We start from the raw sequence: 26,848 nt of genomic DNA, 5'->3' as shown, positions 1-26,848 counted from the left end.
CATGTGTACAGTCATCTTGCGGTAATCAGGTTCAAATACACTATAAGGTAAAGGGACCCCTGACCATTAGGTCCAGTCGTGACCGACTCTGGGGCTGCGGCGCTCATCTCGCTTTATTGGCCGAGGGAGCTGGCATACAGCTTCCGGGTCATGTGCCCAGCATGACTAAGCCGCTTCTGGTGAATCAGAGCAGCGCACGGAAACACCGTTTACCTTCCTGCCGGAGCGGTACCTATTTATCTACTTGCACTTTGACGTGCTTTCGAACTGCTAGGTTGGCAGGAGCTGGGACCGAGCAACGGGAGCTCACCCCATCGCGGGGATTCGAACTGCCGACCTTCTGATCGGCAAGTCCTAGGCTCTGTGGTTTAACCCATCATTTTGTAAGCTTCCTTACAAGATTGTGAAGCCTCAATACACTATAAGAAATCCTTTCAAGCAAGCAGCTGGTGGGTTTGCAAGTCATAATAGGGTGCACGTTCTGAAATTCCACACCCCAGGCTGCTGTAACTAGCAAGTGCTTGTGTTATGCTATGTTGCAGTTGCATTATTCCATATTGGAAACAGTGTTAGAAACAGAGATATGAAAGCTAGGAGCTAAAAGGCACCTTAAACCTAGGTTATGGGCGCAACAATGGAATGTCTAGGCGCACTTTTTAATAACAAGAATTCAAAGCTGAAAATGAATGAACTGCAGCTAAAATATTAGGTTCATTTTTTACAAGGTCTATTCCTTCCCCTCCCCACTCCCCTAATATCCTTAAGAGGATCTCTTCTCCAGTCTTCAGAGAGTAGCTGGCAGTGGGGAGGCAGAAAAAGCTCTTCCTTTCCTCCCACTCTACAGTTTTAATCGGAAATCTTAGGCGCAGTACTGCGCCCAGAGCTCAGAAACTGCTCGCGCTACTGAAACTCCCTGTCGCAAAATGCGCCAGGAACAATGGGAGTTTCAAACGCTGATTGAAAGGATGGCAAAATATCCATTCGCATAACAGCTGGAGGGTGAAGGGCCTCATATGTTACAAGTCCAGAAGTGGAGTGTAATGTGTTGCTTGTGTGTTCTGTCCACAGGGACACATTGCACAGCCCATTGGGATCCCTATCAGAGGTGAACCAAGTCTCCAAATTGTGTAGAGCAAATGTTCAGAGGTGCCTTAAGTTCAGCGCTTCGCATTTTCTCCATGGGAGAGCCAGTGTGGTGTAGTGGTTAAGAGCGGTGGACTTGTAATCTGGTGAACCAGGTTCGCTTCCCCGCTCCTCCACATGCAGCTGCTGGGTGACCTTGGGCTAGTCACACTTCTCTGAAGTCTCTCAGCCCCACTCACCTCACAGAGTGTTTGTTGTGGGGGAGGAAGGGAAAGGAGAATGTTAGCCGCTTTGAGACTCCTTAAAGGGAGTGAAAGGTGGGATATCAAGTCCAAACTACTACTCTTCTTCTTCTTCTTCTTCTTCTTCTTCTTCTTCTTCTTCTGGTATTCACATAGGTTCACTATTTGGGGTTGGGACGTGAACCCATTGTCGTGGTTGAGAATCACTTCACAGATAAGGAGCTGAGACTCCAACAAAGAGATGGGGGAAGAGCTGCCCGTGGTTGTAGTTACAGTGGTACCTCAGGTTAAGTACTTAATTCGTTCTTAACCTGAAGCACCACTTTAGCTAATGGGGCCTCCTGCTGCCGCCGCGCTGCAGGAGCACGATTTCTGTTCTTATCCTGAAGCAAAGTTCTTAACCTGAAGCACTATTTCTGGGTTAGCGGAGTCTGTAACCTGAAGCGTATGTAACCCGAGGTACCACTGTATTATCATTACTATTCTTAATAATGATTTAATTTCTATACCACCCTTCGAGGATCACAGGGCAGTTTACAATATAAAAAACACAAAAATACACAACATAGGAACATTCTCTGTTTCTTAACACAGGGTGAAGTGCTGCCGACTCCATCAGACTACAAACCTTCCTTGTTGGTTCTGACAGCAAACAACTGGCTCTTTCGCCTTTCTGCAAGTACGGGAGAAATACTTGAAAAAGTGTACCTTACTTCCCACTGCAAATTCAGGTAAAGAAGGTAGGCTTTAGTATAAGATGGCTTGAGGGTTACTTCTCAGCACAGAGTGAAATCCTATGAATGCTTACTTGAAAGCAAGTCCCTCCTAGTGGGTCTTATTACTCTAGGCCACTATCCTGTGTCCACTTAATAGCGAGTAAGAGCCGTTGAACTCAGCAGGACTTCACCTCAGCACAATCCAAAGTACATTGCCTCACAAGTAGGGATAGATGAATATACCTCTTGGTATATCATTTTTCCAGCTTTAAATTTAGTTCTCCACATTTCTGCAGCAATTTGCATTAAAAAAAAAATCCCATGAAAATTTGCCAGCGTTTTAATATGAATTTCTCATTAAAAAGACAATTTGTTTGCTGTAGATTTGACTAATATACAGAACTGCATACAAAAAGCATGCTTGCGTGCTTTTTTTTGTCTGTTATTTTTGCTAATATATGCATTTTAACACATATTTGCCCCTAATATAATGCAAATCTTTACGTATTGTTTGGTTGGAGAACTGCATTTGTACATTCTGGAGAGGTGCGAATTTCAGAAGTTGGCTGCCTTTCGATTTGCAGGTTAGTGCAGATTAGCTAGTTTCTTATTGAAATGCAAACAAAGCCAAATTTCCCTCACAACTCAAAAGTACCTCTCCCTGGAATTGATAATTGTCTGTATTTCTGAGTCATGCACTCAGGACGGAAGCGCCAACCTTTATCAGATTATGACCGGCCTTTGCCTTAATCACAGCCTTTTCGTGGAAGCTGGAAGAGGTGATAGCTGCTTGGGTCCCAAGGAAGATTGATTCCAAAATGATTTTAATATCGCTTTCTTACTGGGGAGAGAATGCTTCCGCTTCTTCACGGTTTGCTTATTACCAACAGAGCCTCTTAAATAATAGGTGTTGTTTAACAGTGACTGCCATTGCTTACTTCCCTTTGTCCAAATAGGTCAATCCTTTTTTTTGGTAACTCCAGAATGGGAAAAGGGCAGCAGGGAATGGCTTGATGGGGTGGTAGCTCTCACCCTCCCTCTAGTCAACTGCTGCCTTCCAGGAGGGGTGAGGAGGTGGCGAGGTCAGTGTGGTGGAAATGCATGAACCTCAGGTTGGCTCCTCTGCTGTGTTTGCACCGCAGCAACACTGTTAGAATTCCTGCTCCATGATTGCAGTCATGGGATTTTTGTCTATCACATGACAGTATGTGGGAAGTGACAGAGACAGGATGTTTGTGTTACTGTGTTCCATGAAGTGGGACTATTGTCCTTTGTTCTTTTTCTCTTTGCTGACTGATGCTAGAGAGAGAGGGAGCCATGTTGCCGTGCTCCGTGTGTGCTTATATGTAAATAAAGTAAAGTTAAAGGGTAAAGGGACCCCTGACCATTAGGTCCAGTCATGACCGACTCTGGGGCTGCGGCGCTCATCTTGCTTTATTGGCCGAGGGAGCGAGCGTACAGCTTCTGGGTCATGTGGCCAGCATGACTAAGCCGCTTCTGGCAAACCAGAGCAGCCCACGGAAACACCGTTTACCTTCCCACCAGAGCGGTACCTATTTATCTACTTGCACTTTGACATGCTTTCAAACTGCTAGGTTGGCAGGAACAGGGACCGAGCAACGGGAGCTCACCCTGTCGCAGGGATTCAAACCACCGACCTTCTGATCGGCAAGCCCTAGGCTCTGTGGTTTAACCCACAGTGCCACCCGCGTCCCTGTAAATAAAGTAGATTAGCCAAAATGCTGAGTTGCTGAGGTCTGTCATGCGAACTGCGCAGACTCTGCGGATCCCTAAGTGTTCCGATGTCTGTTGGCATTGGTCACTGTGATGTTCAGGCAGAAGAAAGCTTTTAAAGCTCCCGAACGATCGACCACGTGGGAGGGTACATGCCAGTTGGGCATGTGTCTCTGCCAGGGTCCTACTTGAGTGTAGGATGAGCTCCTGACAAACACAACCCATCAGAGGTCAAGCAGAGCGCCATTGTCCACTGTTGGTAGAAGGAAGGTCCTGAGAGAGTGAAGTATTTAAAGCATCTCAGCGAGGGATTTGCCACGGGCCCCATATTCTAAAGCAGTGTTTCCCAACCATTGCTCTCCAGCTGTTTTTCAGACTACAATTCCCATCATCCCTGACCATTGATCTTGCTAGCTAGGGATCATGGGAGTTGTAGTCCAAAAACAGCTGGAGATCCAAGGTTGGGAAACACTGTTCTAAAGGGCGTTGAAAACAAAGCAGTTCACTTTCCCAGAAAAGAAATGGCACTTAATTTTGGTTGAGAGTAGGACCCTTGGCATTTTGTTTTGGTCCGTTTACCTTTTATTTGGTCCGTTTACCTTTTACCACTAGATATCTAAGTTGGGATGTTCCTCAAGAGGTCATGGTTGTCAAGTCAGCTCAGCTGAAGCTCCCTGCGGCCGCACGGCAGGTACGTTGGCTGGAAAGTATTTGCTTTCAATAGGAGACCTTTTGGGCTGCTTCTCATGTCACGCTATACAGGAAGCTTCAGGAACTGTTTCTCCCTGATTTTGCTTATGGGATTACTGTGTCTTTAAAGGACTAGGGTACTTGGGGCTTCTGAGTCTATAAAGTATCTCAGAATTTTGGGAGTCCCTGATCTGACTCGAGATGCCTTGTGAGCAGCGTTTGAAGCTCCCATTGTTCCAGGCACGTTTTGCGACAAGGAATTTCTTTAGCGCAAGCCGTTTCTGAGCTCTGGGCGCGGTACTGCGCCTAAGATTTCAGATTAAGGCTGCAGAGTGGAAGGAAAGGAAGAGCTTTTTCTGCCTCCGCACTTCCAGCCACTCTCTGAAGTCCAGAGAAGAGACCCTCTTAAGACTATCGGGGTGGGCAGGGGAAGGACTAGACCATGTGAAAAATGAGCCTAATATTTTAGCTGCAGTTCTTTCATTTTCAGCTTTGTATCCTTGTTATAAAAAAAGGGCGCCTAGACATTCTGTTGTTGAGCCCATAACCTGGGTTTAAGGTGCCCTTTAGCTCCTAGCTTTCATATCTCAGTTTCTAACACTGCTTGTTAATGGCTCAATCTAACTTGGGCAATCTTATCCAGATCACCCCACTCACCTCTTAATTTGGGAAGTACAGAAAGCCAATCCACACCCCTAGTGCATCTGCTTTCAGAGTGTTATCCCTGTTGCTCTCTCCCGAGAGATTCTACCATCATAAGTGCTTGAGGAAGAAGATGATCATTCGTATCTACCTCTGTCCTATCATGCCCAAGCTGAAGTGTGATAACTGTTTCCGGAATGTTCCTTCCTAGGCTGGCATCCAGCAGTCTGTGCTTTTCTTCCTTGCCGTGTTCAGAGTTCTTCCGCTTTCGTTCATCGGGATGCTAGAACTTGACAAAAAAGTAAGTCTGCTATCCTAGGGGTTAGGTAAAGGGTAAAGGGACCCCTGACCATTAGGTCCAGTCGTAACCGACTCTGGGGTTGCGGCACTCATCTCGCTTTATTGGCTGAGGGAGCCAGCATACAGCTTCTGGGTCATGTGCCCAGCATGACTAAGCCGTTTCTGGTGAACCAGAGCAGCGTATGGAAACACCGTTTACCTTCCCGCCGGAGCGTTACCTATTTATCTACTTGCACTTTGACGTGCTTTCGAACTGCTAGGTTGGCAGGAGCAGGGACTGAGCAACGGGAGCTCACCCCATTGCGGGGATTCGAACCGCCAACCTTCTGATCAGCAAGTCCTAGGCTCTGTGGTTTAACCCACAGCGCCACCCGCGTCCCAATATCCTAGGGGTTAGCTGGCCTCTTTTCAAGTGTTCTCAGAAAGTAAAGCCATCAATCGGTACAAATTGCTAGTTTTAGAAAGCCTGAGAAGCCGTTATTATTATTACTATTACTATTATTATTATTATTGTTGTTGTTGTTATTATTATTATTATTAAATTTACTGTATTTCCCCTTGTATAACACGCCCCCGTGTATAACACGCCCCCAATTTTTGGGGACTCAAAATTAAGAAAATGGGGGCGATTGCCCCCGTGTATAAGACTACCCCCCTTTACTAAAAACATTATTTTTTAGTAAACAAAACTAGTCTTATACACAGAAAAGTACGGTATATACCGCGCTGTATGGCTCCAGGTCCTAGTTTCTAACCAGTGCTAGTGATTTTTGTCAAGTGTAGGAGGCCTCTACTGATCTCTTCATTTATTTTCTTTCCGCTCAATCCAGATCTTTGGAAACAGCATGACAGACGCCACGTTGTCTCATAACCTGCTGGTTGTGACACACAGCTCTGGCCTTGTCAGGCTGTACAGCTTCCCGGCTATCTCTGAGCAGGTAAAGGACCACGAGCAGAATCAGTACAGTGCCGTCGATGCAGCAGTTGTTTTAGAGTAACGTAGCTTACATGCTTAAGGTTGGGGAGAAGCAGCAGAAGGAGGGGAGAAGCAAAGGTTAAAAAGGCATTGATATGAGTCAGTAACAAATATCCCCTGTTGCACATCAGCATAAACTTGGTTCCTGAATCATACAGAGAGAGGGAATTTGCTCTCCACGGAACTCCAAAAGAAGCGTATGGGAAAAGAACAACAATGGAAACAAAACGAGGTCAACTTATTTTTTGTGGGTGGCAGAGATGTGCCTCCCCAGATCGGACTTTTCCACCCCAATGCCCTTCAGAGATTGCTGGGGTGCAGCTTCTGCCATCCCTGACAACTGGTCATGTGGCTAATGGCATTTGGTGTTCAACGGGGCGTTTGCAGGGCACCTGGCTGGAGAGGTCCATTGTTCCAAAAAGCAAGCGAGCAAAAATAAAAATATGGAACGCTTCACGAATTTGCATTGCCAAATTATAGGAGTACAGTGGTGCCTCGCAAGACGAAAAGAATCCGTTCCGCGAGTCTCTTCGTCTAGCGGTTTTTTCGTCTTGCGAAGCAAGCCCATTAGCAGATTAGCGCTATTAGCTGCTTAGCGGATAAGCGGCTTAGCGGCTTAGAAAAAGGGGGGGAAAGTCGGGAAAACTCGCAAGACATTTTTGTCTTGCGAAGCAAGCCCATAGGGAAATTCGTCTTGCGAAGCACCTCCAAAACGGAAAACCCTTTCGTCTAACGGGTTTTTCGTCTTGCGAGGCATTCGTCTTGTGGGGCACCACTGTACTACAATATATCCAAAACAATGGGAGAAATTGGAAGGATCTCAAAAGAGAAGATAGACAGGGACTGGAAGGTGTTTAAAGGATACTTGCAAAACCATATTGAAAAATCAGAACTCCTATTAGAATAAACAAGTTCCGTTTTAAATACTGGAATACTAAATAAGATGGATAACAATGTGTAATAGAAAAAGAAGCATGAAATTAGGTTAAAGGTGTGTGAAAGAAAGTAACGCAGGTGGCGCTGTGGGTAAAAGCCTCAGCGCCTAGGGCTTGCCGATCGAAAGGTCGGCGGTTCGAATCCCTGCGGCGGGGTGCGCTCCCGTCGTTTGGTCCCAGCGCCTGCCAACCTAGCAGTTCGAAAGCACCCCTGGGTGCAAGTAGATAAATAGGGACCGCTTACTAGCGGGAAGGTAAACTGCGTTTCCGTGTGCGGCTCTGGCTCTGGCTCTGGCTCTGGCCAGAGCAGCGATGTCACGCTGGCCACGTGACCCGGAAGTGTCTCCGGACAGCGCTGGCCCCTGGCCTCTTAAGTGAGATGGGCGCACAACCCCAGAGTCTGGCAAGACTGGCCCGTATGGGCAGGGGTACCTTTACCTTTACTTTTAGATTGGAAGTCTCACACAAAGGTGGGGTGAGGGGTGGTGGATGGTGATGGGAAAAGGAATTATCTGTGCCATTGAGTGTAGGTATGTTTGAACATTTTTAAGGATTGTATGAAATGTATTTTTGTATGTTTGTATATTTCAAAAAACAAAAAGCGAGCGAGCAGTATCATCCTAGCCATAACATTTTGCAGTGCCTCAAAACCTTTGTCAGCCACATTTCCTTCTGTGAGCAACCTTCCTCATGCTGGTAGGTGGGCAGGACCCTGAGGCAAAACCAGCCAGACTAGAATGGTCCTTCATCCAGACTAGGGTGGTCCAACGCACAGCCCAAGGCCTGCATGTGGCCCTCGAGGCAACATTTGACTCTCTCCACCCCCCAGCCTTCCCCAAGCCAGGTAGGTGAGGCACTGGGCTTGGGGAAGGAGGTGTGAGGGCCCTGACAGTGTCCTAGAGTCCTTCTGCCTACTTCCCAAAGCCTAGTTAGTGCTTTCCCTGCATTGGGAAGGAGGTGGAAGGGCTCTAGGACCCTACCAGAGCCTTGCAACTCCTTCCCAAAGGCCACTGCCTCCCTTACACAGCTTTGGGAAGGCAGCACAAAGGGTGGGGAGGTGGGGTGTCAAATTTTGGCTTTGCTCGCCTCTGCCCCTGTCCAACAAGGCAGTGTGCATCTTGTGGGTTCCCTGCCAAAGTACAGTGGTACCTCGGGTTACATACGCTTCAGGTTATGTACGCTTCAGGTTACAGACTCCGCTAACCCAGAAATAGTGCTTCAGGTTAAGAACTTTGCTTCAGGATGAGAACAGAAATCGTGCTCCGGTGGCGCGGCAGCAGCAGGAGGCCCCATTAACTAAAGTGGTGCTTCAGGTTAAGAACAGTTTCAGGTTAAGTACGGACCTCTGGAATGGGACGCAGGTGGCACTGTGGGTTAAAGCCTCAGCGCCTAGGGCTTGCCGATCGAAAGGTCGGCGGTTCGAATCCCTGCGGCGGGGTGCGCACCCGCTGCTCGGTCCCAGCGCCTGCCAACCTAGCAGTTCGAAAGCACCTCCGGGTGCAAGTAGATAAATAGGGACCGCTTACCAGCGGGAAGGTAAACGGCGTTTCCGTGTGCGGCTCTGGCTCGCCAGAGCAGCGATGTCACGCTGGCCACGTGACCCGGAAGTGTCTCCGGACAGCGCTGGCCCCTGGCCTCTTGAGTGAGATGGGCGCACAACCCCAGAGTCTGTCAAGACTGGCCTGTACGGGCAGGGGTACCTTTACCTTTACCTTACGGACCTCTGGAATGAATTAAGTACTTAACTCGAGGTACCACTGTATGGCCCACATGGTCTGAAAAGTTGGACTGCCCTGATTCAGGCAAGCGAGAGGCATCAAGAGTTCAAGATCACATTCCAGCCAGGCAAGAACGCTGTGGGTGCAAAGGAAGAGCCAGTGAGGGGCAAGGCCTGGGAGAGTTCTGAGGACCAAACAGAGAGGCCCTTCTAGGCTTCAGGTTCTTGCTCCTTTTGTGTACGCTTCCAGAGATAAATGTTGAAGCTCAGATTTAGAAACAAGGAATAACTTAAAAACAAGCAGACTTAAAACTTCCTTAGATGAGAAAACAGTGCAGCAACTTTAGAATAGAACAATCATTTGTTGTTGTTGTTTAGTGGTTTAGTCATGTCCGACTCTTCGTGACCCCATGGACCAGAGAACGCCAGGCACTCCTGTCTTCCACTGCCTCCCGCAGTTTGGTCAAACTCATGCTGGTAGCTTCGAGAACACTGTCCAACCATCTCGTCCTCTGTCATCCCCTTCTCCTTGTGCCCTCCATCTTTCCCAACATCAGGGTCTTTTCCAGGGAGTATTCTCTTCTCATGAGGTGGCCAAAGTATTGGAGCCTCAGCTTCAGGATCTGTCCTTCCAGTGAGCACTCAGGGCTGATTTTCTTAAGAATGGATAGGTTTGATCTTCTTGCAGTCCATGGGACTCTCAAGAGTCTCCTCCAGCACCATAATTCAAAAGCATCAATTCTTTGGTGATCAGCCTTCTTTATGGTACATAACAATCATGTGTCAAAAGAATTAAGCAGGTTTCTTTTGTTTTCTTTTAGTTCACAGTGTGCCAGGTGGATCTGGGACAAAAGTACTGGAACGGCAGAGGTGGGATTGTGGGAAAATACCCCTTTGGCCTTCCCTGCAATATTAAAATAACAGGTATTTCTACGGGGTTATAGTTTCATTAGAAAAAGCCCTAGCGCTGCCAGTAACTGCTGCTTTTATGTGCATTGGTATAGTAATTGTTTTAGAATTTGTATTAATACTGTTAATGCAGTCCTTTGCGTGTCTCCTCAGAAGTAAGCACCACTGCATTAGTTTGGGCTTACTCCCAGGAAAAGATATATAGGATTGCAGCCTTTCTCTCTCTCTCTCTCTCTCTCTCTCTCTCTCTCTCTAGCTTTGGACTGTTATCCTGTCCCCTGTGGCTTTGGAGAGCATAAAACCTAGTACAGTCGTACTTTGGAAGTCAAATGGAATCTGTTCTGGAAGTCTGGTTGACTTCCAAAACATTCAGAAACCAAAGCGCGGCTTCTGATTGGCTGCAGGAAGCTCCTGCAGCCAATCGGAAGCCCCGTCAGACATTCAGCTTCCAAAAACAGTTTGCTAACCATAACGGTCACTCCCAGTTTTGCGGCGTTGCAGAGCCAAAACATTCGAGAACTAAGCTATTCGAAAACCAAGGTATGACTGTACTGTGCAATTTGCAACGTACAATGCAATGTAACAGCTTCAGCTGGTAAGACAGTTAATGTCCATTCCTGGATCAGGCACTAGCTTGAACACTACTGTCCATGCAAGATTGGATAACTGCAATGTCCTCCACATGGGTTCTGAATGCATCTAGGCTGATTTGGGGAGCAAACTCCCGCCAGCATATTGCTTGCAACCAATCTGTTACCAGGCAATCTTCAAGGTTTTGGTGCTAACATACAAGGCGCTGTGCAGCTCAGGACCAGGTTACTTAGGAGACCACATTATCCCTTATGTATGAAATAGTTCACTGCATTATCCGGGAGATTTCTTCCTTGAAGTTCCTAAAATACTAGAAGCCCACTCCACAGTAGCTCTGAGCTACTGGGCTTTCAGCATGTCTTATGAGAGTTGGCAGGCACCTAAGATGTGTACTTTGTGGAAACAATTGAAGATATTTTTGTTCCGGCAAGCTATCCTTAGTGGTTATTTTGTACTGTTTTGTAAACTGTTTTTGACTATTTATATACTATACTTGTGAACTGCCCTGAGACACACGTGAAAGGCGATTCACAAATTAATAAAATAAACACAATCCGTAAAGGGAAAATGTGATTTCTTGTGGCCTTTATTACCGTATTTTTCGCTCCATAGGGCGCACTGGACCATAGGGCGCACCTAGTTTTTAGGGGGGGGGGGAAATCAAGAAAAAAAATCCTATTTCCCCCCCCCCCCCAGCCCCAAAGAGCAGCGTACAGGCTGCGCACAACCTCTCCCTTCCGGAGGGGTTGCGCGCGGCTATGGCACTGTTTTGGCTTTCTCCTGCCGGGAGAGGCTGCGCGGGGCTAAAGAGGAAGCCCTAGCCCCGTGTAGCCTCTTCCTACCGGAGCGGCTGCGTGCGGCTATCCCTGAAGCCTGGAGAGCGAGAGGGGTCGGTGCGCACTGATGCCTCACGCTCTCCAGGCTTCAGCGAAAGCAACGCGAAGCCTTTGGAGCACGGAGGGAGTGCATAATCATTGTTGCACTATAAAGAAGAGTTTGGATTTGATATCCTGCCTTTCACTCCCCTTCAGAAGTCTCAAAGCGGCCAACATTCTCCTTTTCCTTTCTCCCCCACAACAAACACTCTGTGAGGTGAGTGGGGCTGAGAGACTTCAAAGAAGTGTGACTGGCCCAAGGCCACCCAGCAGCTGCATGTGGAGGAGCGGAGATGCGAACTCGGTTCCCCAGATTACGTGTCTACCGCTCTTAACCACTACACCACACTGGCTCTCAAAACTTTCGGTGTTTAGTGGCCGTAAACTCTTGTGTGTGCGATCTTTAAAGCTTTACCGAAGAACAAATGGAATTATGAAGCTGTTCATGTTAACATTCGCAGGTACCCCAGATCTGCTTTTTGAAGTGTCTTCCCTGGAGAACACATTTGAAATTGGAGGATACCCTTGGCATTACATCATCACTCCTAACAAGAAAAAACAGAGAGGAATCTTCCACATTTGTTCATTGAAAGACCACATTTTGGTAAATCTGTTCAAGTGTCACATATCAATCAGAAAATCGTGGATGTGTAAAATAGGAAGATAACCATTCAGCATTATTTCATGATAGCTCAGTCGGTAGAGCATGAGACTTTTAATCTCAAGGTCGCAGATTCCTGGATTGCAAGGGGCTGAACTAGATAATTCCGTTCCAGCTCTACAATTCTATGTTTCCATGATTCATTTCTCAATTTTTACTTGTGTTTGCCTGATTGCCCCATTTCAAGATAGAGTCACGTATGTAGAATCACGTTCAACATTAGGTTGCCCTGTTTTGTGTTTGTATACAGTGGTACCTCGGGTTAAGTACTTAATTCGTTCCGGAGGTCTGTTCTTAACCTGAAACTGTTCTTAACCTGAGGTACCACTTTAGCTAATGGGGCCTCCCGCTGCTGCCACGCGATTTCTGTTCTCATCCTGAAGCAAAATTCTTAACCCAAGGTACTATTTCTGGGTTAGCGGAGTCTGTAACCTGAAGCGTATGTAACCCGAGGTACTACTATATAAGGAAACATCCTTGTATTGTTGGATTAAGCACAGACATGAATACAGATTCTAGGGATAAGATCCCACAATGTGAGCAAGACGCATGCCACATACTTTTGAGTGGCTGTTTTCCTGTTGCAAAGATGCGCATCTTCTGCCCATCTTGCTTGCAAACTTACAGTAATATTTGGAGGCAGCAGGGTGAAAATAGTGGGTTCAGTATTTAAAGCAGCTTTTCCCAGCGTGGTGCCCACTTTGTACTGCAACTTACATTGCAGCTCTGTGCTTGTTGGGGCTGATGCATAGCTGTCAACTTTCCCTTTCCTTGCGAGGAATCCTATTCGGAATAAGGGAATTTCCCTTTAAAGAAGGGAAACGTTAACAGCTATGGGCTGATGCGATATGGAGCATGACAATATCTGGAGGGCCACAGGTTCCCCACCTCTGATTTAAAATAAATAAATAAATAATAAATATTCAGGGAATGTGTCGTATCCAGTTAGTAGGCAATTTATACAGGCAAGCATTAAATTGTGTTTCAGTCTAATTGCTTTGGCATTAAAATCTGAAGGGCTCATACCTGTCGTAGTTCATCCATTTTTTAAATTACTTTGGTAAAGTACCCTTGTAATAAATTAGATGGAAAATTGCATGTCTTATTTCAAATTTTACACTCTTTGTGTCCCCACCCCCAGGAATAGATTTCTTAGTGGTCAATATGGGTTGAAAACAGAACTGCAAGGTTGGCCAAATGGATTGTATTCTGGGATGAGATATTGAACAACATTCTGTGAGAAGTGGGGCAAATTTGGACTGTGGAAACCAAATGCCTAAAATTGAACAACACCCCATACTCCCTTCTAGGAAGATCAGAATACAAATGCGTGCTGTAACTTCTCAGTGTACATTAGATAGAGGAGTCTCTTCTGTGTTTGTTCGAGATAACTTACATGTTTTGTTTCACCATTCCAGGCAAAGAATGGTATGCAGGATATGGAATGTTCCTCGTTGGAACCCGACTGGATATCTTTCCACCCAGACACGTCTGGAAGAGTGCTGCATGTGGGACCAAATTTGATTAAGTAAGTCTTGCTGTGAAAGTAGCCTGTGCCTACCTGTGACTCCGTCGTTCTTTAGTCTTCATTGAGGGATTCACTGTCCAAGCTCGCAGGTGGCACTGTGGTCTAAACCACTGAGCCTCTTGGCTTGCCGATCAGAAGGTCGGCGGTTTGAATCCCCGCGACGGGGTGAGCTCCCGTTGCTCTGTCTCAGCTCCTGCCAACCTAGCAGTTCGAAAGCACACCAGTGCGAGTAGATAAATACATACCGCTCTGGCGGGAAGGTAAACAGTGTTTCCATGCGCTCTGGTTTCCGTAATGGTGTCCCGTTGTGCCAGAAGTGGTTTAGTTATGCTGGCCACATGACCCAGAAAGCTGTCTGCAGACAAACACAGACTCCCTCAGCCTGAAAGCGAGATGAGCTCCACAACCCTATGGTCGCCTTTTGACTGGACTTAACCGTCCAGGGGTCCTTTACCTTTTATCTTTAGCTGTCCAAGCTGAACTTCTGATTGGCCAAGGTTTCTGTGTCCTTATAGATGTGTTTGGGAAAGGGTTAGGCAAATTCATAGCCGTGATAGCTAAATGGAACCTATATGTTGAGAGGCAGAGGCATGTATCAATGGTGGGTTGTTGCCTTCAAGCTTATTGGAGACATCCTGTTTATCATCTTTATTTCTTTATTGGAGGTTCATTGTTTATCATGATCTTGAATCACCCAACATGAATTTATAGCAATATCACGTAGCTAGATCTTCCAGTTTATATTTTCAAAGGTGATTAATTTCTGGATTCTCAGAACGAAAGAATTAAAGTAGAAATGTTTTACCTGTGTGTGCACTCGCATGTATGCAACAGAGTCCTGGATCAAAGATGTCAAATATATGCATATTAAAAATGTGCTGATTCCTGACTTCATCGCTCCATCTCAGAAAGCGTAGTGGCTGTGAAATTAGTGTTTTATTTCCCCATCACACCTTCCTGTGAATGTGACTCTCTTGGATTCATTTTTCTCAACCAGAGTTTTGAAGCTGAAGGAATCGGAAAAGAACGCAGAACAGCAGGAAGTTACGGAAGACTTTATCATACAGGCCAACAGGAGAAATAATGTGAGAATGTAACAACAAACCTGGATTGTTGTTGTTATTATTATTATTAAACTTTTTTATTTGTGCAATTTGTATATTGTAGAGACCATTCTTCTCATTTCAGCTCTAGCTCAGATGGGGGAAAATTAAGTCTCATTTAGGGCTGGTTCACACATGCAGCTTCCTCACTCATTCACAGTCATAACTTCTCTGTTCACCTGTTCAGTGGAGACAACTTTGAGCTGGATGCATGAATGGATATCAGGTGATGAAGATTCATGAGTGTGAATCAATCCTTTGTGGCCATTGTGTAGCAAGAGGCAGGCTTGGTCCTATGCTGAAGCTTTTAACTGTTTAGGGATGTGCGGCTTTAAAATGTTTCCATTGCATCTGAAAGTAGTTGCATGGAAGCAGGTCACAAAAACGTACCATTGAAAAGACCTAGAAACTCACCATGAGTTATTCATGACTTGCATCTGAAGACCTGAAGTTTAGGTGCAGCTCACAAACCAACATATAGGGCAGTTTTTTCAGATTAGAGATCAGGCAGCTTTGAAATTATAGCGGTGCTACATTCAAAAATCCTCCTTCAAAATGCCTGCTGTCAAAGCCTATCAAGAAAAAGTTGCTAACATCAGAGAAAGATGAGATTTGCCCCTTGTGTGTAAGTTGCTAAATGGTTTAGTCTCTGAGCTAAAATTAACTATTGTTATTACAGTCGTACCTTGGATCCCAAACGCCTTGCGAGTCGAACGTTTTGGCTCCCGAGCGCTGCAAACCCGGAAGTGAGTGTTCCGGTTTGCGAACGTTCTTTGGAACCCGAACGTCTTCTGTGGCTTCCGATTGGCTGCAGGAAGCTCCTGCAGCCAATCGGAAGCCGCACCTTCGTTTCCAAACGTTTTGGAAGTCGAACGGATTCCATTCGTTTTCAGAGGTACTACTGTATTGTTTATTTTCTAAGAACTAGATTTTGTTTTGGAAACAAACAGGCTTCCAATCCTCGTGGTTGTAGAGCAAAGCTTGGAAACGTGGAGGCAGGGTATTCGAACAGGGTTTTTAAGCTATTTAAAAAGAAGAAATGTTTTCTAGTTTGGGCACTCTCATCAGCCCCAGCCCTCCATGTTCAGTGGTCAGAGAAGATGGGTGCAGGAGCCCAGCAACATATGACAGGCCACAGGTTCCCCACTCATGCTTAGAACCTGGATTTCCATGGCTCTTACTTCCTGTACGCTATTTACCTCCTGATTTATAGCAGGAATGGGGGAAGAGCTGTGAGATGTTGGAGAAACATTAATTATCAAACCACAGTCCCCACGTGAGAGGTGCTTAGATCTAAACACTGAGCAGTCGGCGACATAATATGATGCTGTTGTTTGAACGTCTGCCTTGCGTGTTGCAGTAAGCCATAAGCAATTTGCATCATCTTAGCTCTTGTGCGTTGGTGGGAGGGGGACGGGACACAATAACTGGCTTACCATTCTGTCCGAAAACAGGGATTATGGTTTGTTTCAGTCCTAGCAAACCACAGCCTGTAGCAAGGTTTGTTCTTGGTTTCCTGATCATGGTTTGTTTGGAGCAAAATGGGCAGACTACCTCAGAAAGTAGTGGTGGATTCATTTGAGGTTTTTACAGAGAACTTGGGTGGCCCTCTGTCAGGGATTCTTGAGCCGTGATTCCTGTATTCAGGGGGTTGGACTAAATGTCCCTTAGGATCCCTTCTAACTTGTATGATTCTGTGGAACAAATCTTAATCCCCGGTTCAGACATAACCCTAAGCAGGGAGGAAACAAACACCTTAGATCGGCACATTCACAACAAACCATTAAATGTTGTTTACTGTGACATTGAATTGTATTGTTTTTAATGAGCTAGGACATATCTATGAGAGAGAAATAACATAGCTAATAAAGGGAGGATGAGAAACAGCTCAAACAGTATTTTGAATGTGGTTTTGAATAAACAACAGTAAAGAATCTTTATCTAGCTTTTCTGTGCTATAAATAAATACCCAGCAAGCTTAAAAGCTGCTTCTCTGGAGTGCAGTGACTATTAGTCTGTATTTCTGCTGCAGCGGTTGAGAATGTACTGTTGACTTCATTATTCTCCTGAATGCTTTGTAATTATCCTTTAAATCTTTTCAGCAAAGACGCCCAAGAAGACGGTGTCTGTGTTTTTTCTAGATGCAGTGCGCATTTTTCAAATCGTTTTGAAACTTTTAACCAACCTGTCCTTAAGTAGAAACCTGCTGAAAATCCATATTTAACAAACAAAAAAGTAAATGAAAACTTCAGTTAGCGTTGTCCTTAATTTTACTATTTGTCTCATATCTCTCTCTCTCTCTCTCTCTCTCTCTCCCTTGTCTCCATATTTTAATCTCAAAGATTAAGAACTCTGTAACGGTAACAGCGTCTGGCCGAGTTGTGAAGAAACGTATGACACTATTGGATGATGATCCTGGCCAAGAGGTAACAAAAAATTCTGTGATCTTGAATAAGGCAGCTCATGAAATGAGCCTCATTGGCTTTGTAGAACTTGCGTTGTATCTGATGCTAGGTCTGCTCAGAGTAGAACCATTGAGGTCAATGGGCATAACTGATTTAGGTGCATTGATTTCAGTGGGTCTTCTCTGAGTACAACATAGTTTTAAGCAAACGTTTATGTGTGCATATAAAATATAACTTACTCGTGTGTACAAACACACAAACACACACACACACACACCCTGCTAATTTAAATGTTGTCAAATGTATCTGAGTTCAAGCCAGGAATGACAGGAACTCTGCTATACAGTGGTACCTCGGGTTAAGTACTTAATTCATTCTGAAGGTCCGTTCTTAACCTGAAACTGTTCTTAACCTGAAGCACCACTTTAGCTAATGGGGCCTCCTGCTGCCGCCGCGCCACCAGAGCCCAATTTCTGTTCTTATCCTGAAGCAAAGTTCTTAACCTGAAGCAATATTTCTGGGTTAGCAGAGTATGTAACCTGAAGCGTCTGTAACCCGAGGTACCACTGTATACCAATTCCTTTTGCTTTTGCTTCCCCCCCCATTTTGATCTCTTTGTTTTCTAGTCCACCACTGGTCAGTTCGGAATCTGCCAGCACACACCTGGGAAACTAACTTTCCGCTAAAAATACAGCTTTTTGTGTTCCCTGTTCGCAGGGGAGGGATGGCACATGGGGCATACTAGTCGAGCGAAATGTTAGGCTATGCTTTAGAAATTTCAGGCTAGCACTGTCCTAGATATCGTAAAATGTACAGGGAATCTAATTGGCCGGTGAGCATTTTGGTTACCTGAATGTCCGGTTTGACTGCACACTGCAATGCCTGCGACCGATTTTCTGCTATTTGCAAGCCTAAGGTTCATGGAAAAGGACGGTAAACAACCTAGGCAAAACACTACAGATCTGAACAGTGTGCCCCCAGCATCATTAGAAACTATTTTTGGAACCCATTTTTCACCCTCCCATCAGGAACTGGAGCTGAGATGACACAGCCACAAGAATTCTAATTCCTTCGCTTCTGGAAACTATCTGCAGCCTTGTTTCCATGGAAATGAATACCGTCTGGGTGAAAAACATGGCAAGGGTTCCTCCATGGCCTTTAAAACCTGTAGTTCATTTATATTCAGTTACCAAATTTAGAAAGAGAGAGAAAACACGCAAGCAGGCGGAATTTTACCCATTGTATGCCTGCTGTTGGGTTTTATGGTTTAAATTATTACCGTTATTATTGTTTATTGGATTTATCTACCGCCCTATACCCAGAGGTCTCAGGGCAGTTCACAGAACAAAATCAAAATATAAAACCACAAAATATATAATCGGAATAAAAACAACCACCCAATAACCCCTCCCCCAAAAAACACATTTTAAAAGGGCATAGGATGTCAGTCAAATCAACCAAAGGCCTGGTTAAAAAGGAGACATTTCTGCCTGGCACCTAAAGGTGTGTAATGAAAGCGTCAGGCAAACTTCCCTGGGGAGAGCATTCCATAGACAGGGAGCCACTACAGCGAAGGCCCCGTTCTCGTGTTGCCACCTTCCGGACCTCTGGAGGAGGAGGCACACAAAGGAGGGGCTCAGAAGATGATCTCAGGGTCCGGGTAGGTTCATATGGGAAGAGGCGGTCCTTGAGGTATTGCGGACCTGAGCCGTTTAAGGCTCTATAGGTCAAAACCAGCACTTTGAATTGGGCCCGTTTCACCGTGAAACACTTTAAAATATTTTCCTGGATTTGGGGACTGCACCGCAACTAAGACACACAGAGAGATCATGCTTCTAGAGGCTCCAAGTGAAAAGTATCAAAAACTCAAATGGCTGGAAAGCAAGAGGCAGCAATTGTTGACAGGACCATTTATAGATTACAGCCATTTCTCTAATGATGATGATGATGATGATAAATATTTATTTATTTTTGTATTTATATATCCCGCCCATCTGGCTGGGTTTCCCCAGCCACTCTGGGCGGCTTCCAACAAAATATTAAAATACAGTAGTCTATTAAACATTAAAAGCTTCACGAAACTTATTTTAGACTTAATAATAATAATAATAATAATAATAATAATAATAATAATAATAATAATAATTTATTTATACCCCGCCCATCTGGCTGGGCTTCCCCAGCCACTCTGGGCGGTTTCCAAATTTTTTTAAAAATACTGTAATACCTCAAACATTAAAGCTTCCCTAAACAGGGCTGCCTTCAGATGTCTTCTAAAAGTTTGGTAGTTATTTTCCTCTTTGACATCTGGTGGGAGGGTGTTCCACAGGGCGGGTGCCACTAGCGAGAAGGCCCTCTGCCTGGTTCCCTGTCTTCCGTCTGTTTGTTTTTGCCTGCGCAATAGCTAGGAGATGTTTTAAAAAACTGTGGCTAAACAACTTAACTTTCTGAGTAACCCGAGCTCCTGTTTTTAATAAGACTTTCAAAATTGTGGACTATGAAGATGAACTGAATTTACTGTCCATTGTGGCAGTTACTCAGATAGGAGCAGATGGGGACGCCCACCTTGACTTCCACTGCAACGAGTACGGGACTCGACTTAAGAGCATTCCGTTTGCGGAATCTTGGGATGTGGTGAGTATAATCCCACTAAATGTGCCGTACTTTTCCGTGTATAAAGGTAAAGGTACCCCTGCCCGTACGGGCCAGTCTTGACAGACTCTGGGGTTGTGCGCCCATCTCACTTAAGAGGCCACGGGCCAGCGCTGTCCGGAGACACTTCCGGGTCACGTGGCCAGCGTGACATCGCTGCTCTGGCGAGCCAGAGCCGCACACGGAAACGCCGTTTACCTTCCCGCTGGTAAGCGGTCCCTATTTATCTACTTGCACCTGGAGGTGCTTTCGAACTGCTAGGTTGGCAGGCGCTGGGACCGAGCAGCGGGAGCGCACCCCGCCGCAGGGATTCGAACCGCTGACCTTTCGATCGGCAAGTCCTAGGCGCTGAGGCTTTAACCCACAGCGCCACCTGCGTTTCTTTTCTATGTTGTTATTATTATTATTATTTATTTATACCCCGCCCATCTGGCTAGGTTTCCCCAGCCACTCTGGGCGGCTTCCAACACAATATTAAAATAAAGTAATGCATCAAACATTAAAAGCTTCCCTAAACAGGGCTGCCTTCAGATGTCGTCTAAAAGTCTGGTAGTTGTTGTTCTCTTTGACATCTGGTGGGAAGGCGTTCCACAGGGCGGGCGCCACTACCGAGAAGGCTCTTTGCCTGGTTCCCTGTAACTTGGCTTCCCGCAGCGAGGGAACCGCCAGAAGGCCCTCGGAGCTGGACCTCAGTGTCTGGGTAGAACGTTGGGGGTGGAAACGCTCCTTCAGATATACTGGACTGAGGCCATTTAGGGCTTTAAAGGTCAGCTCTATAAAACCCTGAACAGTACAACATAAAACACTGAACCTTCTCTAACATTGGGGTTGAGTAACTTGTTCGTCACTGTTACGAAGGCTCCATCAGCAATACTTGGTGTTTTAGTTTTCAGGTTTACCTAGAGACAACAATATTTTGAGAACAGGGGGAAAAAAATTCTCCCCCTCTCTGCACAGCGCCCCTTCAGCGAAGCCGCAGGAGAAACTGAGCCCCTTCCATTTCTCCTCCCGCTTCGCTGAAGGGGCGCTGCACAGAGAGCGAAAGCTGCGCAGCACCTCTCCAGCGAAGCGAAGCCAGGAGAGCAAGAGGGATCAGTACACACCGACCCCTCTCGCTCTCCAGGCTTCAGCGAAAGCAACGTGAAGCGTCCTGAGCATGGAGGGAGCGCTCCCTCTGCACTTTGGAGGCTTCGCGTTGCTATTGCTGAAGCCAAGGAGCCTGCATTCGCTCCATAGGACGCACACACATTTCCCCTTAATTTTTGGAGGGGAAAAAGTATGTCCTATAGAGCGAAAAATACAGTACTTTTTTTATTTAAGAAGGAAGTGAAGGCTGGCATTCTCTGAGATCTGGCTAGTCCCCCCCCCCCCACGTGGGTCTCCAGCTGTTTTTGGACTACAACTCCCATCATCTCTATCTTTTAGGGCCAGTGGTCAGGGATGATAGGAACTGTAGTCCAAAAACAGCTGGAGATCCAAAGTTTGGGAAACCCAAGAGGGCATATAAAAGTCACTTGGAAAAATGTGTGCACTCTTACTAGCTGGCATTATTGCTTGCCTGTGACTTAAGATTTATAGAATTTGCCTTGGTAAAAAGAAAAAGAAAAAATATGATTCATCAAGTATGCATCAGTGATGTTCCAAAAAAATAGTTGATATACGTGCTCAATATTATACGCTTCTGAGTGCAGTAGACTTATTGAAAGAAAAATCCAACCGCAGCCCTACTCTGCTGGCCAACATCTGGCCAATTTCTGCCAGAATTCCCCCTTCCAAGCAGGCCAGGAGGTGGAAGTGCCACTCACAGCATCCCTGCTGTAGTGATGGCACTGCGCCCGATGTGGACCCGATTGCTGGATCTGGTGCAGTAATTTGCCGCCCCTCCCACCACCTGCCCCATCTCCTGTTGGGCATGGCTGCAAATGTGACAGTTGCCCCACTGTTCCATAAAGACCCAGAGTGCTGATTGGGGGCAGGAAGGTTGATTTGCTCCTCTAGCCATTCCTGGGACGTGGGTGGCGCTGTGGCCTAAACCACTGAGCCTCTTAAGCATGGGTAGGCAAACTACAGCTCTGGGGACTGGATCCGGCCCAATCGCCTTCTAAATCCAGTCCACAGACTGGGTGTTTTTACATGAGTAGAATGTGCCCTTTTATTTAAAATGCATCTCTGGGTTATTTGTGGGGCATAGGAATTTGTTCATTTCCCCCACACCAAAAAAAATATATATAGTCTGGCCCCCCCACAAGGTCTGAGGGACAGTGGACCGGCCCCCTGCTGAAAAGGTTTGCTGACCCCTGCTCTTGGGCTCGCTGATCGGAAGGTCGCAGTTCGAATCCCCGCGATGGGGTGAGCTCCCATTGCTCTGTCCCAGCTCCTGTCAACCTAGCAGTTTGAAAGCATGCCAGTGCAAGTAGATAAACAGGTACCTCTGCGGCGGGAATGTAAATGGTGTTTCCGTGCGCTCTGGTTTCCCTCACGGTGTCTGTTGCGCCAGAAGCAGTTTAGTCATGCTGGCCACATGACCCAGAAAGCTGCCTGTGGACAAATGCCGGCTCCCTCGGCCTGAAAGCGAGATGAGCGCCGCAACCCCAGTCGCCTTTGACTGGACTTAACCGCCCAGGGGTCCTTTACCTGTTGACAATGAGCGCTTTGCTGGTGGATTGAACAAAATGCCCCCAACGGGCTGCTGCCTCCATCCAGCCGCTTTTTGCCTTCAGCAGCTGCCAGTTCTGTTGCATCACAAGAGGAGCAGACTTCTCCCTCTGTCTCTGCTTTCCTGCCTCTCAGTCTCTCCTCCCTGCCCTGCCAGCTGAGCATAGCTGTCAACTGTCCCTTATTTGACGGGAAAGTCCCTTATCCCAGCGCCGTGTCCCGCTGCTGTCCCTTATTGATGATGTCCCTTAAATTTCCCGGGTTTCAAAGGAAGCAGCTCCTCTCCCTCCCTCCTTGCCGGCCAGGGAGGAGGGAGGCTCCAACTGTGTTGCTTGGCTGCGTTGCTCACCCAATAAGGAGTCTAAGAACAACTGGGGGGTGGAGCTTCCATGCCTTGTGCCAATCAAATCTGCCACGTTGCCTGAGGACTCGCCTTTGCTCAGCGCTTCCCAGCGGAGAGGTGACGGTGGTTTTCCTTGCTGCATCCCCTTTGCTGGGTTGCTGCGCTGTGGGAACCACCGCTTGAGGCTTCGTTTGGCTGCTGGTTGACTAAAATCCCTTATTTTGGCTGCTGGTCCCTTATTTTCAAATCTGTAAGTTGACAGCTATGCAGCTGAGGCTCCACCTAATCCCCAAGTCCCAATCAGCCCCTGCCATGGCCAATGGTCTGGGATGATGGAAGGAGTTCTCCGACAACATCTGGGGAGCCATGGGTTCCCCATCACTCTGGAGTAGAGCTTATATTCACTGGTTAGCCCAAGCTTCATGTTATAACTTGCTTGCTGCAGAGGGATGTCATATCTGAGGTGTTGTTCACCGCAAAGCCCTGTGTGTCATAGGAGTACCTTCCCCACCCTGCCTACCTGAAATGAAAATTACTGTTTTCTTTGTTCTCTCCATGCAGACGTACAACCATGAAGTTTACTTTGACAGAAATATAGTTGTGCACATAGAACAGAAGCCCAGCAGGATCTACAGCTGTTACGTTTACCAAATGACCTGCAGTAGTTCTAAGGAAGATGAAGACATAAAGAAGGGGAAAGGAGAACGACTGTTTTGTGAAAAAATGGGGAAAACTTTTGAGGTTTTTTTGTAGTTCTAGCCATTTTAGAGACTTTGCACCGAGGATTTGTAAACCTCTTTGAGCTGGTTAATAGTTGTTGCTCAGCTTCCTCTGTGTAAATATACATCCTTTTGTAATGGGGAAAAAAAAAATTCCACTACATATTTATTCCCACTACATATTTATTTTAAAGTTGTCTTACATGTAATGAAATGCGAATTGCGTTTATTTGCAATGTTTTCAGGAGGCAGAAGGGGTCGCTACCCATTTGGCTGAAGAGCAGGATACCTTTTGATGGACTGGTTTCTATGACACACAGACTTTCAATAGCTCAAAACTACGTTTGTAATACTTATTTTATTATTTATATGCCGCCCATGTGACTGGGTTGCCCCAGCCACTCTGGGTGACTCCCGACAAAATATGAAAAACACAATAAAACATCAACCATTAAAAACTTCCCTGAACAAGGCTGCCTCCAGATGTCTTCTAAAAATCTGATGGGAGGGTGTTCCACAGGGTGGGTGCCACTACCGAGAAGGCCCTCTGCCTGGTTCGCTGTAGCTTCATGTCTCGTGGTGAGGGAACCACCAGAAGGCCCTCAGAGCTGGACCTCAGTATCCGGGCTGGACGATGGAGGTAGAGACGCTCCTTCATTTATCTCTGTTTTCTTTAAAATGTTTATCTTCTTTAAGTGAGACCACAAATAGAATTGCAGTACAGCCATCTTCAGATTCCATAAAACAGTAGACTCTGTAGAGAGCAAGTTCATGCTCAGTTGACCTAATGCTAGAGCATTCATGAGCAAATGCTGGATGACATAGTCCTAATCCGTATAGTGGTACCTCGGGATGCGAACAGGATCCGTTCTGGAGCCCCGTTCACATCCTGAAGTGAACACAACAAGCACGTGCACGGGTTGCGTTTTGCCGCTTCAGCGCATGCACTTGACTTCATTTTGAGCATCTGCGCATGCGTGAGCGGCGAAACCCGGAAGTAACGCACTCCGTTACTTCCGGGTTGCCGCGGAACACAACTCGAACGTGCTCAACCCGAAGCACATTCAACCCAAGGTATGACTGTAATGAGAAGGGAGAGCAGGGCTGGACTGAGCTCTTCCCTCAAACAGATGATTGACTTATCGCCAATTACCGTATTGGCCTGAATATAAGCCTCACTTCCCCCCAAATTCCGACCGTGAAAAGTTTAGTGTGGCATATATTCGCGACCTTAGGTTTTCAGCCAGGATTGCAGGACAAACAGCGTCAGGAGCACGGCAAAGCGGCGCCCACCCCGCATGTAGTCCCCCATCCCCTCCCCCCAAGGCCGGGAAGGGAGAGAGCGAGGAAGGAAAAAGTCCGTCGGTGTCAGGAGTGCGGGCAGGAGCCGGGCCCTGTGACCAGCAGGGCTTCGCAGGACTGGGGCCTTCCTAAGTTTGTTCTGGAAAGGCAAGGCGCGGCCGCACAGGTGAGGCCGCTTGGTAACTCGCTGCACATGGTGGCAAGAGCCGGGAAGGGATATAAGGTCAGCATTTCCCTTCGGCTTTTTGCCACAGCAACATGTTTCCTGCCTTGCTGCGTTTGGCTTCTTGCTTCCTGATCCTCGGACCTTGGCTTCGTGACTCCTTGCTTCTCGACCCTCGGACCCTTGACTTCTGGACTCTCGTTACTGCTCCCACCCCGCCATCTTGCCCCTGGTCCCGACGTCCTCAGCTGGGACTTCGATCGCCTGTAGACTAGACCACGACAGTCAGCAACACAGCACAGCTCCCCCTCCCAGTATGCAGCCAGGAGCAGCGAGGATGGAAACGGCTTATATTCAGGTATTTTTTCTTTCCAATTTTCTTTTCCAATTTTAAAGGCATGGCTTATATTTGGGTGCGGCTTATATTCAGGCCAATACAGTATCTCAGTAAAGTTACCAAGTGGGACTTGTAAGTGGTGTTAACAGAGTGTGCAGCAGTCTACTTCTAGACGCACATATAATTGGGCCAGGGCCCCTGTAATTAAAACTTCATAACAGTTTTACAGCAATAGGGATAGGAGAAGAGATTCAGTTCAGTTCGGGTTCAAAGCCGAACTGATCCAGTTCTGAAACAGTATGAGAGCCAAAACACAACCATCGTTCGAAATTCATGCTTGCCAAGGTTTTTAAACGCCATTCTCCAACCAGCCTGCGTTTACAAAAAAACAACAACCACATATACGTGAGGAACCTGTGCGTTAACATATTCTTGAAAACATACAAAAATGCTATATTGAAATTACATTGCTTGAAAAAGTGTGTACATGTCAGAACTGCATAGAAAAATAATTTAATCAGGAGAATTTGCACTAAAATGCTGAAGAACCTTCATGAGGATTTTTGTTTTTTAATCACAAACTGCTGCAGAAATATGGAGAGCCGAGTTTAATATTGGGGAAATGAGGAGCTGTGAGAACTGAAATTGGCAGATCTTTCCATCCCTATCCAGCGGTGGACTGGATATCGGAGCCTAATGACCCCAAGGAGTCAACTTGGCTGTTCCATACTATTGTTTGTCCTGAATTTGGCAAGATTGTATGTTTTCATTCTCAGATATGTTTGTACTGGCTTGGTGCAAGCTTCCTTTTAGAGCTTTCCTTTTTAGCCAAAACATTTCCCAAATTCCACTCGGGGCAAGGTCTGAGGGGGACTGTCTTTAAAATGAAACTGGAAATTCATATGTTGAGTCGTCGTTTCTTTTATTCTTACGGCATATTATCAAAAGTCATGCATTTGCTTTAGATTTACCAAACGTTCTCCATTCTTCCTACCTCCGCATTTTCATCAGATATCCTGGCCACTCGATGGTGAAAATATATCATTACTAATCTGCACGCATACACCTGAAATTGAAAGAAGTGCAAGTGCCGGCGGGAAGGTAAACGGCATTTCCATGCGCTGCTCTGGTTCGCCAGAAGCGGCTTAGTCCTGCTGGCCACATGACCTGGAAGCTGTACGCCGGCTCCCTCGGCCAATAAAGCGAGATGAGCACTGCAACCCCAGAGTCGTCTGCAACTGGACCAAATGGTCAGGGGTCCCTTTTTATCATCATCATCAACAACAACAACATACAGTCAAACCTTGATTCCTGAATGGCTCCGTTTTGGAATGTTTTGGTTCCTGAAAGCCAAAAACCTGGAAGTAAATGCTCCGGTTTTCAAACGTTTTTCGGAAGCCAAACTGCTTCTGGGGAGTTTTTTCCTTTTTTCTTCATTGACTTTGCAGACCACCCTTTGATCCTTGGTTGTTGAATGTTTTGGAAGTCGAACAGTATTCCGGAATGGATTACATTTGACAACCAAGGTTTAACTGCCATGATAATAATAATGATTTATTATTTATACCCC

At 46.3% G+C, this 26,848-nt stretch overlaps 2 protein-coding genes across 4 annotated transcripts in view; both read left to right on the top strand.

Moving 5' to 3' along the window:
* Window positions 1-23,616, top strand: part of DCAF17 (DDB1 and CUL4 associated factor 17) — a 33,028-nt gene extending 9,412 nt beyond the window's left edge. For all 3 annotated transcript variants that reach the window (XM_079979463.1, XM_079979464.1, XM_079979462.1), the window contains 11 exons: window positions 1,920-2,056; window positions 4,388-4,466; window positions 5,319-5,408; window positions 6,238-6,345; window positions 9,857-9,959; window positions 11,872-12,014; window positions 13,490-13,599; window positions 14,597-14,684; window positions 17,045-17,128; window positions 19,586-19,741; window positions 23,319-23,616. In XM_079979463.1, coding sequence (XP_079835589.1) covers window positions 1,920-2,056; window positions 4,388-4,466; window positions 5,319-5,408; window positions 6,238-6,345; window positions 9,857-9,959; window positions 11,872-12,014; window positions 13,490-13,599; window positions 14,597-14,684; window positions 17,045-17,128; window positions 19,586-19,741; window positions 23,319-23,510 — 1,290 coding nt within the window. In that variant the 3' untranslated portion in view covers window positions 23,511-23,616. The remainder of the gene's footprint in view (window positions 1-1,919; window positions 2,057-4,387; window positions 4,467-5,318; window positions 5,409-6,237; window positions 6,346-9,856; window positions 9,960-11,871; window positions 12,015-13,489; window positions 13,600-14,596; window positions 14,685-17,044; window positions 17,129-19,585; window positions 19,742-23,318) is intronic.
* Window positions 1-26,848, top strand: part of CYBRD1 (cytochrome b reductase 1) — a 108,665-nt gene that overhangs the window by 58,614 nt on the left and 23,203 nt on the right. The gene's annotated exons all lie outside the window — the stretch shown is intronic.

Source organism: Podarcis cretensis (assembly GCF_951804945.1).
Source record: "Podarcis cretensis genome assembly, chromosome: 1".
Classification (NCBI taxonomy): Eukaryota; Metazoa; Chordata; class Lepidosauria; order Squamata; family Lacertidae; genus Podarcis; species Podarcis cretensis.
The sequence above is the reverse complement of the archived record's forward strand: the minus strand, read 5'-3'. Positions and strand labels throughout refer to the sequence as shown.